The sequence below is a fragment of the Podarcis filfolensis genome (assembly GCF_964270895.1).
Source record: "Podarcis filfolensis genome assembly, chromosome: 16".
In the NCBI taxonomy this organism is placed as follows: Eukaryota; Metazoa; Chordata; class Lepidosauria; order Squamata; family Lacertidae; genus Podarcis; species Podarcis filfolensis.
The window spans coordinates 11,693,233-11,714,069 of record NC_139620.1 but is presented as its reverse complement, the minus strand read 5'-3'; the positions used below and the strand labels follow the sequence as shown (position 1 = coordinate 11,714,069).

Here is a 20,837-nt window from a genome sequence, read left to right as displayed (position 1 = left end):
AAGACTCCTAATCTCAGAGCCATGGGTTCAAGCCCCACATTGGGCAAAAGATTCCTGCATTGCAGTGGGTTGGACTGGATAATCCTCAAGGTCCCTTCCAGCTCTATGATTCTATGACTTAAAGGTAAAGGGTAAAGGGGCCCCTGACCATTAGGTCCACTCGTGACCGACTCTGGGGTTGCGGAGCTCATCTCGCTTTACTGGCCGAGGGAGCTGGTGTACAGCTTCCGGGTCATGTGGCCAGCATGACTAAGCCGCTTCTGGAGAACCAGAGCAGCGCACAGAAATGCTGTTTACCTTCCCGCCAGAGCGGTACCTATTTATCTACTTGCACTTTGAGGTGCTTTCGAACTGCTAGGTTGGCAGGAGCCGGGACTGAGCAACAGGAGCTCACCCCGTCGCGGGGATTCGAACCGCCGACTTTCTGATCGGCAAGTCCTAGGCTCTGTGGTTTAACCCACAGCGCCACCCGTGTCCCTTATTCTATGACTTACCTCCCAATAATTTACTCCTACCAATAGGGAACCTACGTAAAGACTCTATAATGGGCTCTTGGATATCCCATAAGGGGAAAGGGCAGATTTTGTTTACAACAGAGGGGAAGCACTTTGCAAAAGCAGCTCCTCTGGGGGCAAATTAAAATAAGGTTTGTGGGTTCCCTACCTCTGCAGTAGAAAAGGTGGGCTTGATCTGGAGATCTGGAGAAAGAGCTCTGATCTGTCTGCAGGACTGCAGAGCTAAAAACAGTGATTTTCTTCCTTGAGGCATAAGTGCCTTTTTCCTCTCCCCTCTGTGCCCTTTTATTCTGGGTTGATGGAATTATATGGGGTTCTACTACCTAATAAACTAGAAGACAAAATAAAATACTTAACTTTGGGCACGGTCAGAGAGGCTGAAGGTGGTAACACCCACTTTTGCCTCTGGCTCCACCCACCACTGGTATGTGGCCCTCAGAAGGCTGCCCAAAGGGGAATGTGGCCCTCAGGCTGGCAAACGGTACCCTGCTATGATTTATAGGATTGCTCCGGTTTACGATTAAAGCATATTCGTGCCCTACAGTGCAATCCTATACGTGTCTACCCTAATGTATGTCTTGCTGAGTTCAATGGGGCTTATTCCCAGGTAACTAAGAGAGGCTCACAGTCTGTTTGTGTGTGTGTGATTGATTGTAGAATTAGGCAAATTAAGGCTATTGATGGCTATTAGCTGTTGACAGTTAAAAATGCAAAGTCTATGTAAAGAGGGAGTTTGCCTCTAAATCCCAGGTGCTGTGAGACTAACCATCCTGGAAAGTCATTGCCTTGTCACACTCTGCTTATGCTGTTAAGTGTATGGATGGCGAATAGACCTCCCTGCTTCTTTGATTGCAGTCAAGAAAGTGGAAAAGTCTATCCACCACCAAGAGGCTTCTTTAATAGATTTTTTTTAGAATTTTTTTCTTGGAAAATCAATTAAAAAAATTGTTAAAGGAGAGACTGGATAGCAGATAAAATGCTTTCTTGACTGTGATCTCTTTTAGCTGATTTTAACGTATTTTTAAAATTATTGAAGTCCTTTGTCTGCCTTGCCCTGGACTTGTTAGAGATATAACTTGTGTGTGTAGAGACCTTTGATCTAACCCAAGGCAACAAAGGCTAATAATAATAATAATAATATCCCTGTTGCCTTGGGATAGGCCAAAGGTCTCTTCAAACCCCAAATTAATTAATATTCTTTTATTTCATTTTATTTAGTCAATTTATATCCTGCCCCTCCTCCCGAATGAGCCCATGGTGGCACCAATTATCATTATCATTACTGTTACTATAATTATTTCTATTACCCATTTAGTTTTTCACCCACACCTCATCACAAGGTTCTACGGCAAAGGCCAAGACTGTGTGTTCAGGTATTTCCTCAGCACATGACAGAAGCTGCACACTGAGGGATTTACCGGTACCTCTGGGGAGGGAATGCCACAGTTTGGGGGCTACCACAGAGAAAGCCCTTCTCTCGGACCTTCCCCTACTTCCTCCTTGAACATCTGAGGGCTGGGGAGCTCCCAAGAAGGCCCCTCTGCCGATTTCTCCCCAGGGGTGGTCTGTGGGGAGTGAGCCAACCTTTCAGATACTCAGATTGCATTAAGCAATGTGATGCCTATTTCAAGATAGTTTGGTGGCTTGTTTTGTTTTTAACTGGCCTGGCTAGTGTGCCTTTACAACAATTTTAAAGAGGCAAAGCTTTTCAGGACCGGAAGAGGCAAGAAACCTGGATTCCTCCCAGCTGATCGGGGCCAAGAGAACCCATAAAATACAATTTGCCCTGTGGCGGTTCCCCCCTTCCCCTCACTGAGGTCACTCCTGACCCTGATATGATCTGCCCCACTTGCCGCCCCTCACTGACCAGGCACGGAGGTGCCCAGGGCCACGAAAACCACGGCGGTGACAGAGTCTTTGAGGCCGATGGTGCAGCCAAAGTGGGCGGCCAGGTCTCCGGTGAGGGCGGTGAGGACTCCGATGAGGCAGATGGAGACAAAGAAGCAGGCCCAGCCGCACCAGTATTCGGTTGGCGGCACAAAGGCAAACAGAACTTTCCAGAAAACCGTCAGGAAGTGCATGATGTAGTCAAAGCAAGAGGGGAGGCGCTCCTCGCCAGAGTCGTCGTCCTCGTCGTCACCTGGAGGGAGGGAGCACAGAGAGACACCTTAAATCAATAGGGACGCCACCAGTCAACCTTAGCCAACCTCCCCACAGCTCCTAGTCTTTCTTCTAGCCTCCCTTTTGCTTATCTCATGTGAGTGTAGGGAGCGGGGAGGCAATTAGGGAAATTCCAATGGGGCAACAAAATCTCTTATGGTGGTGGGGAGAGCAGGCCCAGCAACAGTGGCTAGCCAAGTTAGACAATTGCTGAGGGCCCCAGGGGCCGGGTGAGGGGGCCCTTGGGGGCCTGACCCAGCTGCACTGCCATTTGCCATCTTCCCTGCCAGGCCCATGGATGCTTTTCAGTGGCAGGTGGCTGTGCCGCTTTCAAATGAGAGCCAAGCTCTGCTCCAATCCCCAGTGGCTCGCTGCCATTTTAAGTTACCCAAAGGTCCCATCAAACCCATACATTTAAAGCTCATGGCTTCTCCCAAAGAATCCCAGGAACTGTAGCTTGTTAAGCTTCCTGAAAATTGTTAAAGGTAAGGTAAAGGGACCCCTGACCATTAGGTCCAGTCGTGACCGACTCTGGGGTTGCGGTGCTCATCTCGCTTTATTGGCCGAGGGAGCCGGCGTACAGCTTCCGGGTCATGTGGCCAGCATGACTAAGCCGCTTCTGGCGAACCAGAGCAGCGCACGGAAACACCGTTTACCTTCCCGCCAGAGCGGTACCTATTTATCTACTTGCACTTTGACATGCTTTCGAACTGCTAGGTTGGCAGGAGCAGGGACCGAGCAACAGGAGCTCACCCCGTAGCAGGGATTCGAACCGCCGACCTTCTAATCGGCAAGTCCTAGGCTCTGTGGTTTAACCCACAGCGCCACCCACGTCCCTTGAGAATTGTTAGGAAGACGTTAAAAAATAATAATCACAAAGTGGCATGGGGATGAGGAGAACTGAATTTTAAGAATGAAAAATAAAAGAGTAACTGGGAGAAAACAAAATTGACAGCTTCACCCATCCCTGTCATGTAACTGCATTTTCTTGCATTCACCCCGTGGCCTCTCTAGTGGGTTCTCTCTTCCACTGTGGAATATTTAAACCAGAAGTTCCTTGGGGCAGTGACCTGCTGTCTTTTTTTCCTTTTCTTATTTTTCTCATCGAAGTGTCTCCCACAGGGATGAGGCTACGTCTGAGCGTGTTGTGGCTGGTGACTGGAAGCAGCTGTCTGCGGTGTTCAGAAGTTGGCTACACCCTCTGTCCCAACATTCCTACCTACGGTATACCCCTCCAAAAAAGGTCCATATTCTTTCTTACCAGCACTGACGGTTACGGCGCTAACAAACTGCTCCCTCCAGCTGCTGCTGCCGACGACGAGGGCCAAGTTGGTCTTCTTTATTAATTTGTCCACAGTGCTCTGGAAAAGAGTGGTGTGGGGAGGTGAGAACTTTAAGCGGGCAGAAGGGGCTAGTCCCTATGGAACTTCTCCCCCGCACCCACCCCTTTCCACCACCACCAGTATTGCTATCCTCCTCCTCTTGGCTCTTCAGTGCCCGTGGTCAGGGATGGCGTGGGAAATGTCATTGCATCTTTGGGCACCCTGCCACCTGCCTAACCAGCCATGATGACAAGGGCACTGGAGCAAGAGGTGGCGTGAGAAACCGGGAGACAGATTCAAAGGAAACAAATCTGTTTTTAATAAAGAACCAGGACGGACGTTTGCCCATCTCAGAAATAAATTTGTTATTATTAACTTATATATTCAAAGGGAGGGAATTCCAAAAGGCAAGTAAAGTGCCACGATACCAAAGGCACAATTCCGACATTGTGTGGAATGGACGTCCAGACAAGGTGATATCTGCAGGAAGCCCTCACCTGCAGAGGACAGTGATCCATTGAGTGCGTAAGGATGAGATGATAACTGACACAGGGACACCTCAATAACAGATTGTGAAAAACAGATAAGGCTTGGAGGCTGAACAAGATGCGAGGGCACTTTGTAGGCGGTAGATTCACATTTGGCAGGGTTGGATGTTTTGTGGTGGCCCAAAAGTCCATGGCAGGGGTCGAGCGGGTGGGGAAACAGAAATGCTTAAACTTCAGCTCCTTATTCCGGGGGATTCTCAGCCTCCTTGATGGGCAAGGAGCTGGTTCCTGATTTGGTTCCTTATTCAAAAGCCCACGGGTTCTTTCAAGACAGCCTTTTTATTAAGCATTCATCCTGCTTTGCTTGCTCAGTGGCCAGACTATGTCCGGTCTTTGCTGAGCATTTGTTCTGATTTGTTAATGGGGTAGTTATACGACAATGGGCATCCACCTTGCTATATTCTGACTTGCTTGCGGAATGTTTAAACATCTTCCTGTTAGTCGTTCGTTCATCCCACACTTTTCATCGCATTTCTCTGTCACTTTCCAAACTGCAAATAGTCTTGTTTGTTTAAAAAAAAATCAATGGATGGGGGAAATTGGAGGTTGGCACACTAGGACAAATGGGGCACTGCCCCACCAAGTTCAGTCCACCCACACTTGTCTATCTCTTTACTTACAATCAGTCCAAGGGATGGCATTTGGTGGCAGCTTCCTCCTCCGTAGTCTCAGCGTTTGTATAACTCAGCAGGGAGGAGGAGGATGGGGGCAAAGCTAGAATTATTTGGTTCTGCCTGTCATTGGCTCTGGTGCCACCTACTGGTGGGCTCCTTGCCTTCCACCCTACCAGTCCCAATGGGCATCAGCCACTGCTGGGAGGGGTGTGTGGATGCTGAGGTGTGAGGAGGGGGACTGTGACTGAAAAGTCTTTCTTGCTAGGGAGTGCCAGGTGAGAGAGTGTCTTCTTACCTTGAATTCGTAAGATTCCTCAATAACAACTTCAAGTTTGGTGTTCTCTCCAAGGCTAGGACATCCCATCTTGGCAATTGCTTCCTCTTCTCCGTTAGGCAGGCGGTTTTCATTGGAGTCACCTGGGGTGAGATTGGGAAGAAAGCGGGCACATAGAGAGAGGCTGGAATCCCAACATCCCCTCTCTGCCAGCCTCCAGAAACCTCTTTCCAACTCTCTAACCTCCTCCGTCACCCACCGTCCTCAGTCCCCTTCCCAGTTGCCTCAATCCATCTCCTTAATGGCCCAAGGTTGCCTGCTTTCCTAACAATTTGGCCCCTCTGCCTTTCAAACAGCAGCCCAGCATGCAGAAAGTGAAGCTTTTATTATCACTTTAGCTCCCTTTCATGAAAACCATCACCTTCTAAACTTCTACCTGCCAGCCTACTGTTTAAAAGCTGGGGAACAGAGGTAGGAAAAGAAGTTGGCAATCTCTCTTTGTGCTGCCCTCCTTTCTTTTTTTTAAAAAAGCAAAGATCATAGAACCCCGGAGGCAAAGCCTTTTCCCCACCAATTCGGCAAGTCGGTTAAATGTGCTCTTGGACTTGAGACAACTCTGATACATCATCCTGCAATCGTTTGAGCGTCACCCAAAAAGAGGACACAGTTTTGCATTAATTAGGGCTGTGTTAATTTCAACTGTGTGCACACCATACATTTAAAGCACATGACTTCCCGCTAAGAGTCCTGGGAACTGGAGCTTGGTGCTGAGAAATGCAGCTCTGTGGGGAGTAAACTACAGTTCCCAGGACTATTCAGGGGACAACGACAGTATGTTCTAAATGTATGATGTGGACAATGCGAATTTAGACAGGGTGACTATAATTTGAAAAAAACAACAACACTTTTCATTTCTGCAGGGGGTTGGACTGGATGATCCTCAGGGTTCCTTCCAACTCTACAATTCTATGATCCTAGGGAAGAGTGTGAGCTGATGATCTGCGTGCCTGCTTAGTCTGCTGCTCACTCCCTGTGGGTGGACAACTTCTCTCTCTTCTGAGGGTTCCTTATCTTTAAACTTACCTTAGATTACACAACCCTACCAATAAAGGGCTCCTCTAGTACCATGTCTTCCTTACGTCTTTCTGCCATAAGCTCAGGGGAAGGGAACCTCCTTCAGCCTGAGGGCCGCATTCCCTTCTGGGCAACTTTCCAGGGGCCACAAGCCAGTGGTGGGTGGGGCCACAGGCAAAAGTGGGCAGAGCAATGAATGTGAACCTGACCTTTGTACAGCAGGCTTGCAAGGCCTGGAGGACCACATTTGCCCCCCCAAGTCCGAGGTTCCTCATCCCTGTTGTAGCCCACCCCACATCCCACCCTGCCCCTCAAGTATCTTAGGATGTCTCTCCTGCAAATAATATTATTATTATTTATTCAATTTCTACGCCACCCTTCATCCAAGCATCACAGGGCGGTTTACAATATAACAAAATATAAACAAAAATACATCACATAATACAAACTAAAACAACAACCCCCCCCCAGGTTTCCCCTCTTTTTCCTTACCATGCCGTGGACCTGTGTCCAGCAGTTCTGGTGGCCCCAGCTCCAGGTGGAAGTTTTTGTTTTTCTCATACTCCTCATCATCAATAATTTTAATTTCGATGTATCTCCTAGGGACGAGGGAGAAAATAATGGGTTCCCTGGAGCAGGCAGACTAATGCAAGGAAACCATCTTCCCAAGGTACTGCCCCGCTTTCCCCTCCCCCCCTGTCCTGGGCCTGGCCTTGGCCTTGCTCATAGCCCAGCAAATGGCAATTTAGTAAGCCCATACTGTCTTTGGCATGGAAGTGACGCAACAGGGAAAGCACTCCTTGGCTTAATATTGGCATAGCAGGCAGCCATTAAAAGTCACACGCAGCAGAGGCCGGTGCATTAGGGCGAATGGGGCATTGCCTCACCAACCTCAAATTGCCGCCAGCCAGCCCCGGCCTGCCTGCCCTCTTCCTTGCACCCAGTCCAGTGGGTGGCCCTGCTTGGCAGCTTCCTCTTCAATAGTCTCAGCGTTGCCCCTTGTAGAAATCAGCAAGGAGAAAGAGGAGGATGGGGACAAACTTAGAATTATTTGGCTCCTTCTGCCATTGGCTCTGGTGCCACCTACTGGTGGGCTCCCTCACTTCCGCCCTAACAGCCTTAATGGGTCCCAGCAACCACTGGTCAATTATGTTAAGAGAGAGGGAGGAAAGCTTGGACCACCCCCACCCAAATCTTAGCTCTAGATCTGGGTGTGCAGAACTCACACCCAAGCCCTGCCTGTCATCCGTTCGGGCTCCACCTGCCATTGGGGCCCCTGCCTTCTGCCCCAGAACCAGCCCCCTCCGCACAGAGGAGCGGGGCCAGCAGGGAGAAGCCAGCAACCCTCCCCATAGCCACCTCCTGCTCCTTTGAGTTCATCTCTGCTTATGCATGACCCCATGGCTTCGCTCTCGCCAAGCTGTGGCACAACGCACACACATGCACACACTCCGGGTACGCTAAGCCGAGTCTGGCAGCCGGAGCCTCGCTTGATGCCATCTGTTTTTAGTTCCCTAATTACAAACACAAAGAGACGGCTTGGTACTAATGGGATGGGAATATATGTGGGTATGTCAACGCTATAGGGCTGCCAAGGGGGTGGAAGCCAAGCCACCCTTTAGGCTCTTAAGATTCAGGTCTCACTGACACGGAGACATATCCCCAAACTCTGCCGCATTTGCGTCAGAACAACAAATCTGATCAAATGCATGCAACAGCTATATTTTCTAGCGGTACGTAAGTATAGAAGAACGGTTTTGTTTTTTTGCTGGGCTGTCTTAACCTCTTGCCTTCCCAAGATCCTCAGTAACAGATTTGCTGAAGTTCCCTTCAGTGACAGGTGCTGTCGCCCTTGCGATCATGTTGAGCTTGAAACAGCCTCGTGTCTGTTTCTCTACTGTAGATTTTATTAAGGGGATAGAGAACACATAATTTATCCTCTTATGAGCTGGTTTCCTGGCTCGATCCTTAGAGGCGCTTCTGAGTATCTTCCTTCAGGGGGTCTCATAAATCCATCACTTGAACAGGTGGCAATATAGCAAAATGTTGTAATATCCCTGGAACGGCTATGCTTGTTAGTTCCACATGTCACCTTTATTCTTCTGTGGCTGTGGTTTTGTATACAGATATAGATATAGATATAGATATAGATATAGATATAGATATAGATGATACAGATAGAGCATTTTCTTTAATGCTCAGTTGACTGATACCTCAAAAACCTGAGGTAAAGTTGCCACCTCCTTTACAGGGATGGCTCCTGCATTTTTTACAGAAGCTGCCTGGCACACGTAAACTAAGCAGGTCTACCAGTAATTCTTACTCTAATGAAACAGGCGTGTGGAGAGTCTTGGCGCTCCGGATGTTGCTGAACTACAACTCCTGTCATTGCTGGGGCTGATGGGAGTTGTGGTTCAGTAACACCTGGAGGGCCCAAACTTTATGTGGAATAAAAACTTTGCCTGCTTCCATTTCTATGAGTGAGGCTGTCACGAAAAGACGGAAAAGCCATACCCTTTAAAACTAATAGGACAAATGGCATGTGCTTTTGAGAGAGAGAGAGAGAGAGAGAGAGAGAGAGAGAGAGAGAGAGAGAGAGAGAGAGTTTGTAGAACGGGGTGGGTTTTTCAGCCCAGGGGCCATATTCCATTCTGGACAACTTTCCAAGGGCCACATGTTAGTGGTGGGTGGAGCCAAGGGCAAAAGTGGGCGGAGCAACGAATGTCAATGTTATCTTTTTATAGGAGGCTAGTTTCCATACATACACTCACAGATGCTTCTCTCTATTCTCCGTCCAGGCAAACAAGAAGCATTCTTGCAGAGTTCAAGGACACATCCCAGTCAGACAAAAACACTCAAGGGTGTGGGGTGCAAAGGGGTCAGGGAATGGTGCAGATTAGGGACAGATTCAAGGGCCAGAGAGGCCTCAAGGGCTTGTGGTTCCACATCCCCATTTTGAAGAGCAACTGCCGTGAGGTAATTTCCACCCGCTTTCCTCTGGAAGAAACATTGCTCTCCGCTAGTTCACATAGGAGCACATAAATGCGCATCCCATAAATTTTCACTCACACTCACTTTTGTCTGCCACCACCCTCCCCTCACACACACAAACTCCTGCATGTTCCTCTCTACTGGCACACACCACCCATTTTTATCTGCTCGCACTTGCACCATTTCCGTCGCACGTCGGCTTACGGCCTGCCAGCCGCTTGCCCCCACGCACGGGTGCTTTCACGCTCTCTCCCGCGTGTGCCGTTGGCCAAACGTCCCGCTCCTTCCCCCCGCCACCCCACTTTCCCCTTCTCATGCAATTAGGTCAGAGCCTGTCAAATTGGGAGCTGGAGGTTGCTGCAGCACAGCTTGACGGGTGAAAGATTAAGATTTCAAGAAATTAATTCCATGTGTCTGACGAAGCCGGAGGGATGCTGGGGGTGAGTGGTAGTGTTGGTTGGAGGCTGGCGACAAGGCAGCCGAGCAGCAATTATGAGGAGATAATTTTCTGAGATGGATGTGTGAGCACAGGATGCTGCCTGCTCCTGAGGGATGGAGCCTGGGACCTCCTGCCACTCATAGCAAACGTCCTTAAGAAAGAGTCTTCTACTGAGTCGGCCACTCATTCTAGCCCAGAACTGCCTGCACTGACTGGCAGTGCCTCTCCAAGGTTTGAGACAGGAAGCGTCTCTCAGGACTAGCTGGAGATGCCAGGGGTTGAACCCTGGGACCTTCTGCGTGCAAAGCAGAAGCTCTAGCATCAAACTATGGAGCCCTTCCCTGCCATCCAACTTTTTCTGATGCAAAACCAGGACGTACGCCTTCCAGGAGGCACACCCAGGAAAGTCACACAGCCCGCACCTTGCTCTTGCTGTGAAAAAAATGCACTTTTTCGGGGTGAGAGTGCACAAGATCGTGGCACTCAAAATGGCCGCCAAGATCTTGCATGAAAAAAATGGACTGTCTCTTTTACCCCAGGACGCTTGGAAGGTATGGGTGGGTTATCCAGGTAAACAGGCTAAGATCGCAGGTGACGGGAAAAGACTGCTGTCTACTCAAGACCTCGGGGATTGGCTGCCAGTTAAAGCAGGCATCACAGGCCAAGAGAGAGAGGGGGAGAGGGAGAGAGGCTAAAGAATAAAGGCAGCACCTCATTTTCAAAAGAACATTTCAGATGCTCTACCACTGACCTATGGCAGTGTGCACCTTTCTTTCTTGTCTTTCTTTCATGTTGCACCATGAAGGAAGTTGCATCATGAAGGAAGGGTGCCACTGAGCATGTACAGAGCACCTTTATCAAGCTTTGCCACTCCTGCCCCAGCATCGGCCTCCTCCCATGCCTTTTAACATAAACCGGTATGTGCAACATTCAACATGGTATTCCCATTTCTTAAATCAGGGTGGGGAATCTGCTGTCCTTCAGGTGTGTTTGGACCAGCCAGCATGCCCAGGCACGGATAATGGGAGTTGTAATCTATCAACAACCGGGGGTCCTCAGGCTCCGCACCCTTTTAAAAAAAAAAATCTGTTTCCCATTTCTTAGCTCTAGCCAAGCAACGCTCCGCAGCTGAATTTCTGCTTGCGTCAAACCACTGTATCTCAGGAGCTAGAGGAGAATGGGTTGGGGGGTTGGGAAGAGGGAAATGAGCTGTGTTGACATTTTCCAGAGGGGAGGTGTGATGGGAGGAACGGGGAAAGCAATCTCTGACTGCCACTTAGCTACTAGGGCTGCCATAGCTCAACAATTTTGTGGTCTTCCTAAAAAAATAGCTCAACAACTTTATTTTTGCAATATGGCAACCCTAGACTAGACTAGGTTCAAGGTGCCAGTACTGGGCTGAAGAGCCCCAGCTATACATGTTAACAAATCACTAACATTCATTGGACTCCAGTCAAGGCTCAATTTTGCTTGATAACAACCCAGTAGAACAGGAAATAAAACTTACACCATTAAAACAACAGTAACAGCCACAAATTACTGAATGTAGTCTGGGGCCAGGATACCAAAAAGATTGTTTTGCCCAAGGCCAGTCCAATATATTTTGCCACCTGAGGCAAACTGCAAAATGGTGCTTCCCGGCTAGGGAAGAAAGGGTGAACAAAGATCCACATCAGGAAAAGGGTGGGGGGATAAATCTACCTTCCCTCTATGGTTGAAGTGGGAATCAAAGGCTGCCGTAGTTGGGGAGGGGGCTGAATCATGCCAGGTGGGTGCAGAGGGCAGCCCCCACCATTTCTTCCTTAGGGACGGGAGGAAGCCATGCAGCACCTCCTTTTTGTTGAAAGGCCGCTGTAGAGGCGGCATGGCTGCAGAGGAGGAGGCAGATTTGGCCGCCAAGGAGTTTGCCACAGCCGTCACTGCCACTGCTACAGAGGCAATGGGTGATGAATTCCTTGGAGGCCCTCTCTCACACATTATATACTGGTCTCACACATTATATACCCAACCAGTCACTGTGTCTTGCGGGAGAGGGCGTCCTACAGATGGCATCCTATCAGGAGGACCATTCCACACAGTGGAATGGGGCTTTTAGTGTGGCGGCACCTACCCACTTCCCACTTGTAATTCCTGGCAGCCTCCCCATAGCCATCATGGTTAACCAGCCATTGGTAGACTCATGCTCTATTATTCCTCCCTCCCACATCCTCTTTAAAAGCCATCCATTTGGTGGCCCTCTTGTGTGGGTCACAGCATTCCTGCTCGTGTTTTCAGTACACAGTGCCCACACCAATATTTTCAAAGACAAAAACAAACCACCTTCCCTGGTCTCTTACATGGTCTCATCATTCTGGAACTCCACTTTGCCAGCTACCTCCTCATAGTCCTCTCCGGCTTTAGCGGTCCCCTCAATGGTGCGGAAGGGGATGGCCACTCTCCCGCGTGCCCCCGAGGTCCTCAGCACCTTGATGCGCACAGCCCCCACGCTCTCGCTCACACGCATGGAGGCCCCGTCAAAGGTGAAGATGCCGGCATGGTCGTCGTCGAAGATCGTGACAGTGGCCATCTTAGAAGGCCCGAGGCATGCTTTGGGAGGAGGCTCAGGGCCCGGTTCGGCCCAGGCTGCCCGCACGTTACTGAGGTGGACATAGAAATACTCATCTTCCTCGAAAATGTCGTCATCAATGATTCCGACCCGCACTTCCTTGTGGGTTTCCCCTGGCTTGAAGAGCAAGGTGCCCTCCGCAAACTCGTAGTCTGAGCCAGCGTTGGCCGTCCCGTCCTCTGTGCGGAAATCCACCCGCAGTGTGACGCAGGCTGGGTCCCCTCCCCGCCGGGCCACAGTCAGCACCACCGAGCCACAGTTCTCGAAGCACTGGTAGTGCGCTGGCTCAAAGCCAACTTTGGTCACGGACTCATCTTCTTCCGCACGCACCTCCTGCATGCTAATGGCTTTGCGGGCCTGGTCCGCCGCATGTTTCTTGAGGATATTCCCTGCTCCGATCATCATGCGTGTGGCCTGGATGCGGTAGAAAGCCCGGCTCTTCTGCTGTTGGACTAGCACGTGATAGTTGGCCATCTCGATAAGCTGCTCCATGTCCTTTTCTGGATGTTTCTGCTTGAGGTCCCTCAAGGTGCGGGCCATATCCCTGCGAGCTTCATCATCCTGGTCCTTCCCTGCTTCCACAAGACCTTCGGATCCTTCCTTTAGCGAGTTGTCCATCTCCATGTCCAACTTTGGATAGCCAGTATCACCCTCAGTCTCAATGATCAGGCCTCGGGCCTTGTCCGCTCGGTATTTCTTGTGGACGTATTTGTAGAAGAGGAGCCTTCTGTCAGCCACCCAAGCCTGGAGCACACAGAGTGGGAAGAAGAGGAAGGTGAGGAGCCCTTCCCACAATTCCACTATGCCGGGAGAGAACCAGGCCAGGATGAGGTATAGCCAGATATAGGCGAAGATGCTCCAGGCGGCGGTGACAAAGAAGACCCGCAAGTGTTTGATGCGCCGTACCTCGCCCTCAGGGACCACATGGATGCAGACGGCGATAATGACAAACATATTGAAGGCTGCGCTGCCGACAATGGTGCTGGGCCCCATGTCTCCAGCGGTGAAGCCGTGGCCCACAATCTCAATGATGGAGAGCAGGATCTCAGGGGCTGAGGAACCCAATGCCATCAGGGTCAAGTTGGAGACGGTCTCATTCCAGATGCGGATGGTGGTGGTGGTGGTCTCCCCGTTGGGCTTTTTGATGGTGATCTCTTTCTCCTGTGAGGTGATGACTTCTATGGAGGCCATGAAGCGGTCGGCAATGATGGACATGCCCAGGAACATGTAGATCAGAGCCACAAAGTAAACAATGGCCCTTGCCACCTTGTCTCCCACAGAGGGGTTCTGTGGGAACCACACTGGCAAGATCACACCTTCCTGGCACTCCGTGGCCTCTTGGCACTTGGCGGTGTGGTTGCCGCCGTCCGGGGACGCTGTCTCAACACCATGCGTGCCGCCATGGCCACCCACCGTCGCCAGCGGTGAAGGGAGGAACAAGGCCAGCAGCAAGGCTGAAGCCTTCAGTTGAGACAGGAGTGACATGGCGAGGAAGACGATACCTGTAAGGTAGGGCAGAGAGTGTTAGTGAAATAATAATAATAATAATAATAATAATAATAATAATAATAATAATCCGTCCATCTGGCTGGGTTGCCTCAGCCACTTTGGACAGCTTCCAACACATAGAAAAACATAATAAAACGTCAAATACAGGGCTGCCTTCAGATGTATTCTAAAACTTGTATAGTTGTTTATCTCCTTGACATCTGATGGGAGGGTGTTCCACAGGGTGGGCACCACTACCGAGAAGGCCCTCTGCCTGGTTCCCTGTAACCTCACTTCTCACAGTGAGGGAACTGCCAGAAGGCCCTCGGACCTAGACCTTAGTGTCCTGGCTTAATGATATGGGATGGAGACACTCATTCAGGTATACAGGGCTGACCCAAGGCCGTTTAGGGTTTTAAAGGTCAGCACCAACACTACGAATTGTGATCAGAGCCAGTGTAGAAAAGGCGTTGACTAGACAAGATAATGAAGGTTCGGACTTGGTGGCAGAAGCAGAGTGCATGTATCAGGAACTCAAAGAAGAGACGGAAATAAAAAATTATGTACGTAAATTAGATTAACCATACTTTTATTTTGTTCGCAGAGTTTATGGGAGTCTGGAGTCCATTGCTGTCAATCTAAAGGCACAAGGCCCTGTTTTGGTACTAGGATATTCCAGAAACGTTGTCACTTCTGTGTCCCAAGCTTCTCACTTCCAGAATTCTGGGCTAACATGTTTCCAAAAGGAGCTTTCTCTGTCCTCCCCATCACTTCCTTGTTCACTCCTTTTCTGCAAGAGGGGAGACAGCAACATCCCTTTCCCTCCCCCCTTCCCACGTACACCACCGCCTACTGATGCTGAAAAATAGATTCCAGCCCTGGCCCCAAGAATAGAATTGCGGGAGCTATTATATGCCTTTTCCTCTAGACACCCGTCCGCACCGATGACACAGAGGCACAACCACGCCTTTGTTCCCTCATTCATCAATCCAGAATAACTACCAATCCCTGCTGGAATACGTGCAGTCGCTAACACGGATTTAAACCCCATAAACATTCGGTGAAAGGAAGGAGGGAGGGAGGGTCTGCCTTTCACTACCCTGCTTCTCATGAGCTTCTGCGGTTCTAGTTTTCTGATGTAAGGCATATGGGTGTAAGAAAGGGCTGCCTGCCAAAGGCCCATATCCTCCACATTCCCGTTCTCCCAATGCCCAGCCAGATGCCCTCATGGGGTTCCCCAAAGCAGGACTGAGCACAAGAACAACACTCTGGCCCCCCACTTGTGATTCACAGCTAGCATTTCGCTGCCTGAGGCGAAACAGAAGATGCCACCAGCCCCACTGTTGCTGCTGCCCCTCTGCTGAAGCCTCGCTTACCAGGGTTGCGTAGCAGCAGCAACAGCTTCTGGCAAGACATTCTGGAACTCTGAAATCTTGTGAGATCTCACTGGAAGCCCCCAACACTGCTTCCCCTCGCTTGCCTGGTGGTCAGTCAGCGAGACGCCCTTGAGGGCACTGCCCCGTGAGATTCCACCGCCTGAGGCAACTGCTTCAAGTCTGCCCCATGGGACAGCCCTGTTCACAACAACTGGTATCCAGATTCACACTGCCTGCAAAACCGGAGGGAAAACTTAGCCATTGTGGCTAGTAGTCACGAATAGACTTGTCCTCCATGAATTTCTCTCATCCTCTTTCTACAAAGAAAGGTTTAGGATTTTGTTAGTTTCAAAGAAAGAGGCACTTAAGAGGTGACACGACGGAGGTTTATAAAATTATGTGTTGTGTGGAGAAAGCGGCTAAAGTTGTTCTCTCTTTTGACACTAAAAATAAGGTACACTGAATGTGGGAAGAATCAGGACAGAGAAAAGAAAGTCGTTCTTCACACACCATGGACTTAAATTATGGAACTATACCCTCCAACATCCTGGTGAGGCAAATCAGGACACGACCTCAATGGGGCCCCCTCTCGGCTCTCTCCCTTGGGGTCCACCACTCCCTGCCCTGCACCATCCTGGTGATAGGCACCTTTGCCTGCCACCGCCACTGGCCGCCCACCGCCACCCATCTGCCACCACAGTGCTTCTGGAAGTACGGGATCCAAAATAGCACATGCCGGGATGGAATCAGAAGCTGGGGCGGCTTCTGTAATTCCGGCATGTCCCACTCAAAACAGTATAGTTGCACGGCATGTGGAACTCACGCCCACAAGAGGCAGTATTGGTCACCAACATGGATGGCTTGAAAAGAGGGTTGGGCAGCTTTGTGGAGCAAAAAGCTATCTCTCAATGGCCACTAACCCTGATGGCTATGCTCTGCTCAGCTGGAGGCTGTTATGCAGGGGTAGGCAACCTAAGGCCCGGGGGCCGGATGCGGCCCAATTGCCTTCTCAGTCTGGCCCGTGGACGGTCCGAGAATCAGCGTGTTTTTATACGAGTAGAATGTGTTCTTTTATTTAAAATGCATCTCTGGGTTATTTGTGGGGCCTGCCTGGTGTTTTTACATGAGTAGAATGTGTGCTTTTATTTAAAATGCATCTCTGGGTTATTTGTGGGGCGTAGGAATTTGTTCATATTTTTTTTCAAAATATAGTCCGGCCCACCACATGGTCTGAGGGACAGTGGACTGGCCCACGGCTGAAAAAGGTTGCTGACCCCTGCAGTAATGCTTCTGAGTACCATTTTCTGGAAGGCACAGGAGGTCAGTGTGCTCTGGTGCTTGGACCCTGCTTGGAGGCTTCCCACGGGCATCTGGTTGGCCACGGTGAGAAAAGGATGATGGACTATGTTATTATGTGGCTCGTGCTACTTCTTGTTGTTTACCTATGAGAGGTTTATAAAATGAAGCTGCTGGGTTTGGAGAGTGGCTAGGGAGTTTTTGTTATTCTCTCAACATACTGGACCAAGCTGGGGCAACAGGGGGCATCATAATCCCAGTGAAATTGATTGATTGGGCAAGAGATTCAGGGCAGACACAAGAAAGCACTTTTTCACACGGTGCGTAATTGACTTACACCACTCACTCTGGCTTAGAAAGCTTTAAAAGCAGATTAGATGGGCCTCCGCCTCGGCCGTTTTAATGTGTTTTTAAACAAACCTTATGGTTTCGCTCTTCCACTGCAGTTTTACGCTGAGCCACAAATTGTTTCAATTCTGTGCTGTTATTTATACTAGTTTTGTTTTAATTATTAGGGTGTTGGTGGTGTTTCTTTAATTATGCTTATTTCACTTCGTGAACAGCCTTAAGGAATATTTCTGACGGCTGGATGTAGAAATTTAAGAAAGAATTGCTACAACTACTCTTCTGCCTTTGCTAGAAAGCTTTGTGCTGTTAATTCCTCTTGATTTGTGTTGATTTGATTTTTGTGCTTTGCATTTAAAAAGAAAAGTGTTATGTTTGTTTCCCTTTATAGACAGCTTAGATAATTTCATAAATAGCTGGCCATATAATTTTTTTAAAAAGAATTGTTGGCCTGTATCCAACTAAACCATATTTAGAGCAGACCCATTGAAATGAATAGAACTCATGTAGTCATGTCTATTGTTTTCAATGGGTATGCTCTAAGTAGGACTAAAATTTGATATATTCTATTATTATTACTGCTGCTACTATTTCTACATACAAACCATAGGTTTGTTGATGGCTTCTGCATAGCTGCCTAGAATGGCTGTGTTTGGAGGCTAGATGCCCCAAATTCCGGCCTACGGGAAATAAACAGTACAGTATGGGAATGAGCAGTTGCCTTCTCACCCAGCTTGTGAGCTTTTTTTTGAAGCTCCCAGCTGGCCCCAGCAGGAAAACAGACAGAACTTGGGCCTGATCCAGCAGAGCTTCCCTTATTAGCCACGATAGTTAGCAATGGCACCTCCACGTCCAGAGGCAGTCTACCTCTGAATATCAGTTACTGAGGTAAAAACACTGAGGGGAAGTTTGTCGTCTTCAGGTCCTGGCTGAGAACTGAGTATTCCGTGGCCACAGAACACTGAATGTCTATTGAGAGGATAAACAGAAAACTGGGTGGGTGTGGGAAGAAGGGGGCGTTGGAATGGAGTATCCAGGAGAGGGCAGGGCTGTCTGATTGGAATGGAGTATCCTGGGAGAAGGCGCAGCAGGCTGAAACCCTGGGCAGGAGCGCTCCGCATTACATTTTGTTCCGGTTGTGGGTCCCACTGGCATCTGACTGGCCCCTGAGGGGAACCAAAATGATGGGCTACATGAACTGTTGGTCTGAGCGGTTCTTGCATCCCTAGAAGTCCCTGGCCTGCCTTTCCAGCACCATGTTGGGAACAACATTTGCTTTACGGTTCCCTAAGACTCGCAGTCGTTTTTACTGCAAGAGGCTAAGGCTGTGTGTACGCACTCCCATTTGCGACCATTGGCTTCCACCACTGGTTTAGGAAGCGGCGTATACATGACATTACTCAAAATCCATATCCCTCCTGCCGTTGCTTATGAAAGAGTACACTTTGATGTATTCCCCTACCCCAAACCAGCTTCGATCCAAATTGAGAAAAAGAACGATCTAGCTGCAATTTTTATTTTTAGCCAATAATATGATGTACACAGCCTAACACAGCTACCGTTCTGGAGATTTTTTTTTAATGCTGTTTGCGCATCCCCGCAGATGTGATTTTCGGATTTCAGACTCCTTTCCTGAGTCTTGAGAACTTAAGCGGTGGGGGCAGTTTGCCTCTGGTGCACAAGCTCTTAAATGCGTTCACACTGACGCAAAATGCCAACACACTCTTTCCTTCCCTCCACCTCTCCCCTCCCCATAACAGCAGAGACACGGAATGCATTTCAGCTCCATAATAAGTGTGACCAGAACCAGATTAAGTATTCCATTTAAATTCTTAATGTGTTCCATTCTGTGTACTATGTGTGTGTGTTTTAAAGGAAATTATGATGGGCCCGTTTGCTAATGCATTCCGCTTCAGAAGCCGGCACCAGATAAGAGGCTGTTGCAGTGTCAATAAGACCTTTTCATTTGGACTTTGCGACTGTTGAACGCTGCTCATTAGGTATGGAAAGTGGAAGAGAGAAATCAAAACCGGCATTGTAAAAATCAAGCGTCGCCGGGTCGTAAGTCTGCAGGCTTGTTACTTTTTAACTTGATGGCTGTGTGGTGCCAGGTGCCGGGATGCTTTAGGAATACTAAATATTATTATTATTATTCCGATTAACCAGCCTTTGGGCTGATTATATTTGATTTCTAGTTGTGGGAAATGGACTCTTGGGAGATCAACCAGTTTCTGGACCCATTCCCAGCTAAGGAAGAGGAGAGAGATCTGAGCAATCCTTCCCCAAATCTATGGAGGATGGGGGTGGAAGAAGGAAATACCTGACAGGAATTCAGTGGGGTGCTGACCCATTGAGGCAAATGGAGCACTGCCTCATCAAACGGAGAGCCAGTGTGGTGTGGTGGCAAGAGTGTGGGACTAAGACCTCGGAGACCAGGGTTCAAATCCCGACTTGGCCATGAAGCTCGCTTGGTGACTTTGGGATATTCACTGTCTCTCAGCCTAACCTACCTCACAGGGTTGTTGTGAGAATAAAATGTGAAGTGAGAGAACCATGTATGAGCTCCTTGTAGGGAAGGTAGGATACAAATTTATTAAACAAACAAACAAACTTCTCAGTCTGAGCTCAGCCAGCCCCTCACCTGCCTGCATTCTTATTTACATCTAACTGTTCTCATCTGACAAATGAGAAATTGAGAGAACTGAAATCGACAGAGCCTTCCATCCTGAGTTACAATAACCCTGAAAAGAGGTAGGCAGTACAGTGGTACCTCGGTTTACGAACTTAATCCGTTCTGGAAGTCTGTTCTTAAACCAAAACCGTTCTTAAACCGAGGCGTGCTTTCCCTAATGAGGCCTTCCACCACCGGTGCCCTTCCACCGTTTGGCTTCCATTCGTAGACTGAGGTAAAGTTCACAAACCGGGACCCTACTTCCGGTTTTGTGGAGTTCGTAAACCGAATCGTTCATAAACAGGGCTGTTCTTAAACCGAGGTACCACTGTACTATTGTTTTTCCCCTGCTTCCTGACACACTGCAGGTGTTGGAAGTTGAGAGAATAAGGTCACCTAGTGAATTTGTGGCGAGATTCAAACCAGGTGTTTTCTTTCATCACTTGCCCTCCTAGCCACTTGCTCTCCCACTGATGAAGACTGCAGAGGGGGATTGTTGAATCCAAGGGCGGAGGGGCATCTTTGATTAGGGATGGGCTGTAGCTCAGCGGTAAAGCATTCATCTTGTAAGCGGAAGGTTCAGTCCCTGGCATCTCCAGGAAAGGTGGTAAAGGCTCCCAGTCTGAAACCCTGGAGAGCCACTGCCAGTCAGAGTAGACAACACTGAACTAGATGGACCAATGTTCTGATTCAGTATAAAGTGACTTTGCGTGTTCCTGTGATTAGATCAGGAGAAGAGGAAAGGCAGGGCATTTCCTTCTGCAGATGTAACTCACCCCCCCCCCAGCTCAGGAAGGCTTCTGCACAGCTCCTGTGCAAGTCAGAGGAGCTGTGTGGGACCTTAAAGCAGGAGGCAGCAGGGGAGCTTGCATCCCCTGCCATGGGATCCTTCCTTCTTTCCCATTGTCTCAGTGTCTCATCCCTCCTCCCTCCCATACGTCTCTGTCCTAAATCGGTCCCTGTGCCCATTTGGCTGGGCAATCTGGCATTGTAATCCCTGCCATTAATCCACCGCTGCTTTCTGTGCTGGGTTGTGCATGGGGGGGGCACCGAGGACGGGTGATCCCCCATTATTCCCCTTCTGCTTGCCCTCTCCCTGGAGGGGTCGGCCAGGGCCAG

The 20,837-nt window shown here is 49.3% G+C and overlaps 1 protein-coding gene across 4 annotated transcripts in view; it reads right to left on the bottom strand.

The window, feature by feature from the left end:
* The window catches only part of LOC310751657 (sodium/calcium exchanger 1-like), a 28,592-nt gene that overhangs the window by 3,238 nt on the left and 4,517 nt on the right, over window positions 1-20,837 (bottom strand). The window contains exons 1-6 of one of the 4 annotated variants that reach the window (XM_083591060.1): window positions 15,407-15,820; window positions 12,274-14,044; window positions 7,000-7,106; window positions 5,455-5,576; window positions 3,937-4,036; window positions 2,383-2,655 (exon numbers count right to left, since the gene is read on the bottom strand). In XM_083591060.1, coding sequence (XP_083447186.1) covers window positions 2,383-2,655; window positions 3,937-4,036; window positions 5,455-5,576; window positions 7,000-7,106; window positions 12,274-14,044; window positions 15,407-15,446 — 2,413 coding nt within the window. In that variant the 5' untranslated portion in view covers window positions 15,447-15,820. The other 3 variants (XM_083591062.1, XM_083591061.1, XM_083591063.1) reach the window with 3 other exon arrangements.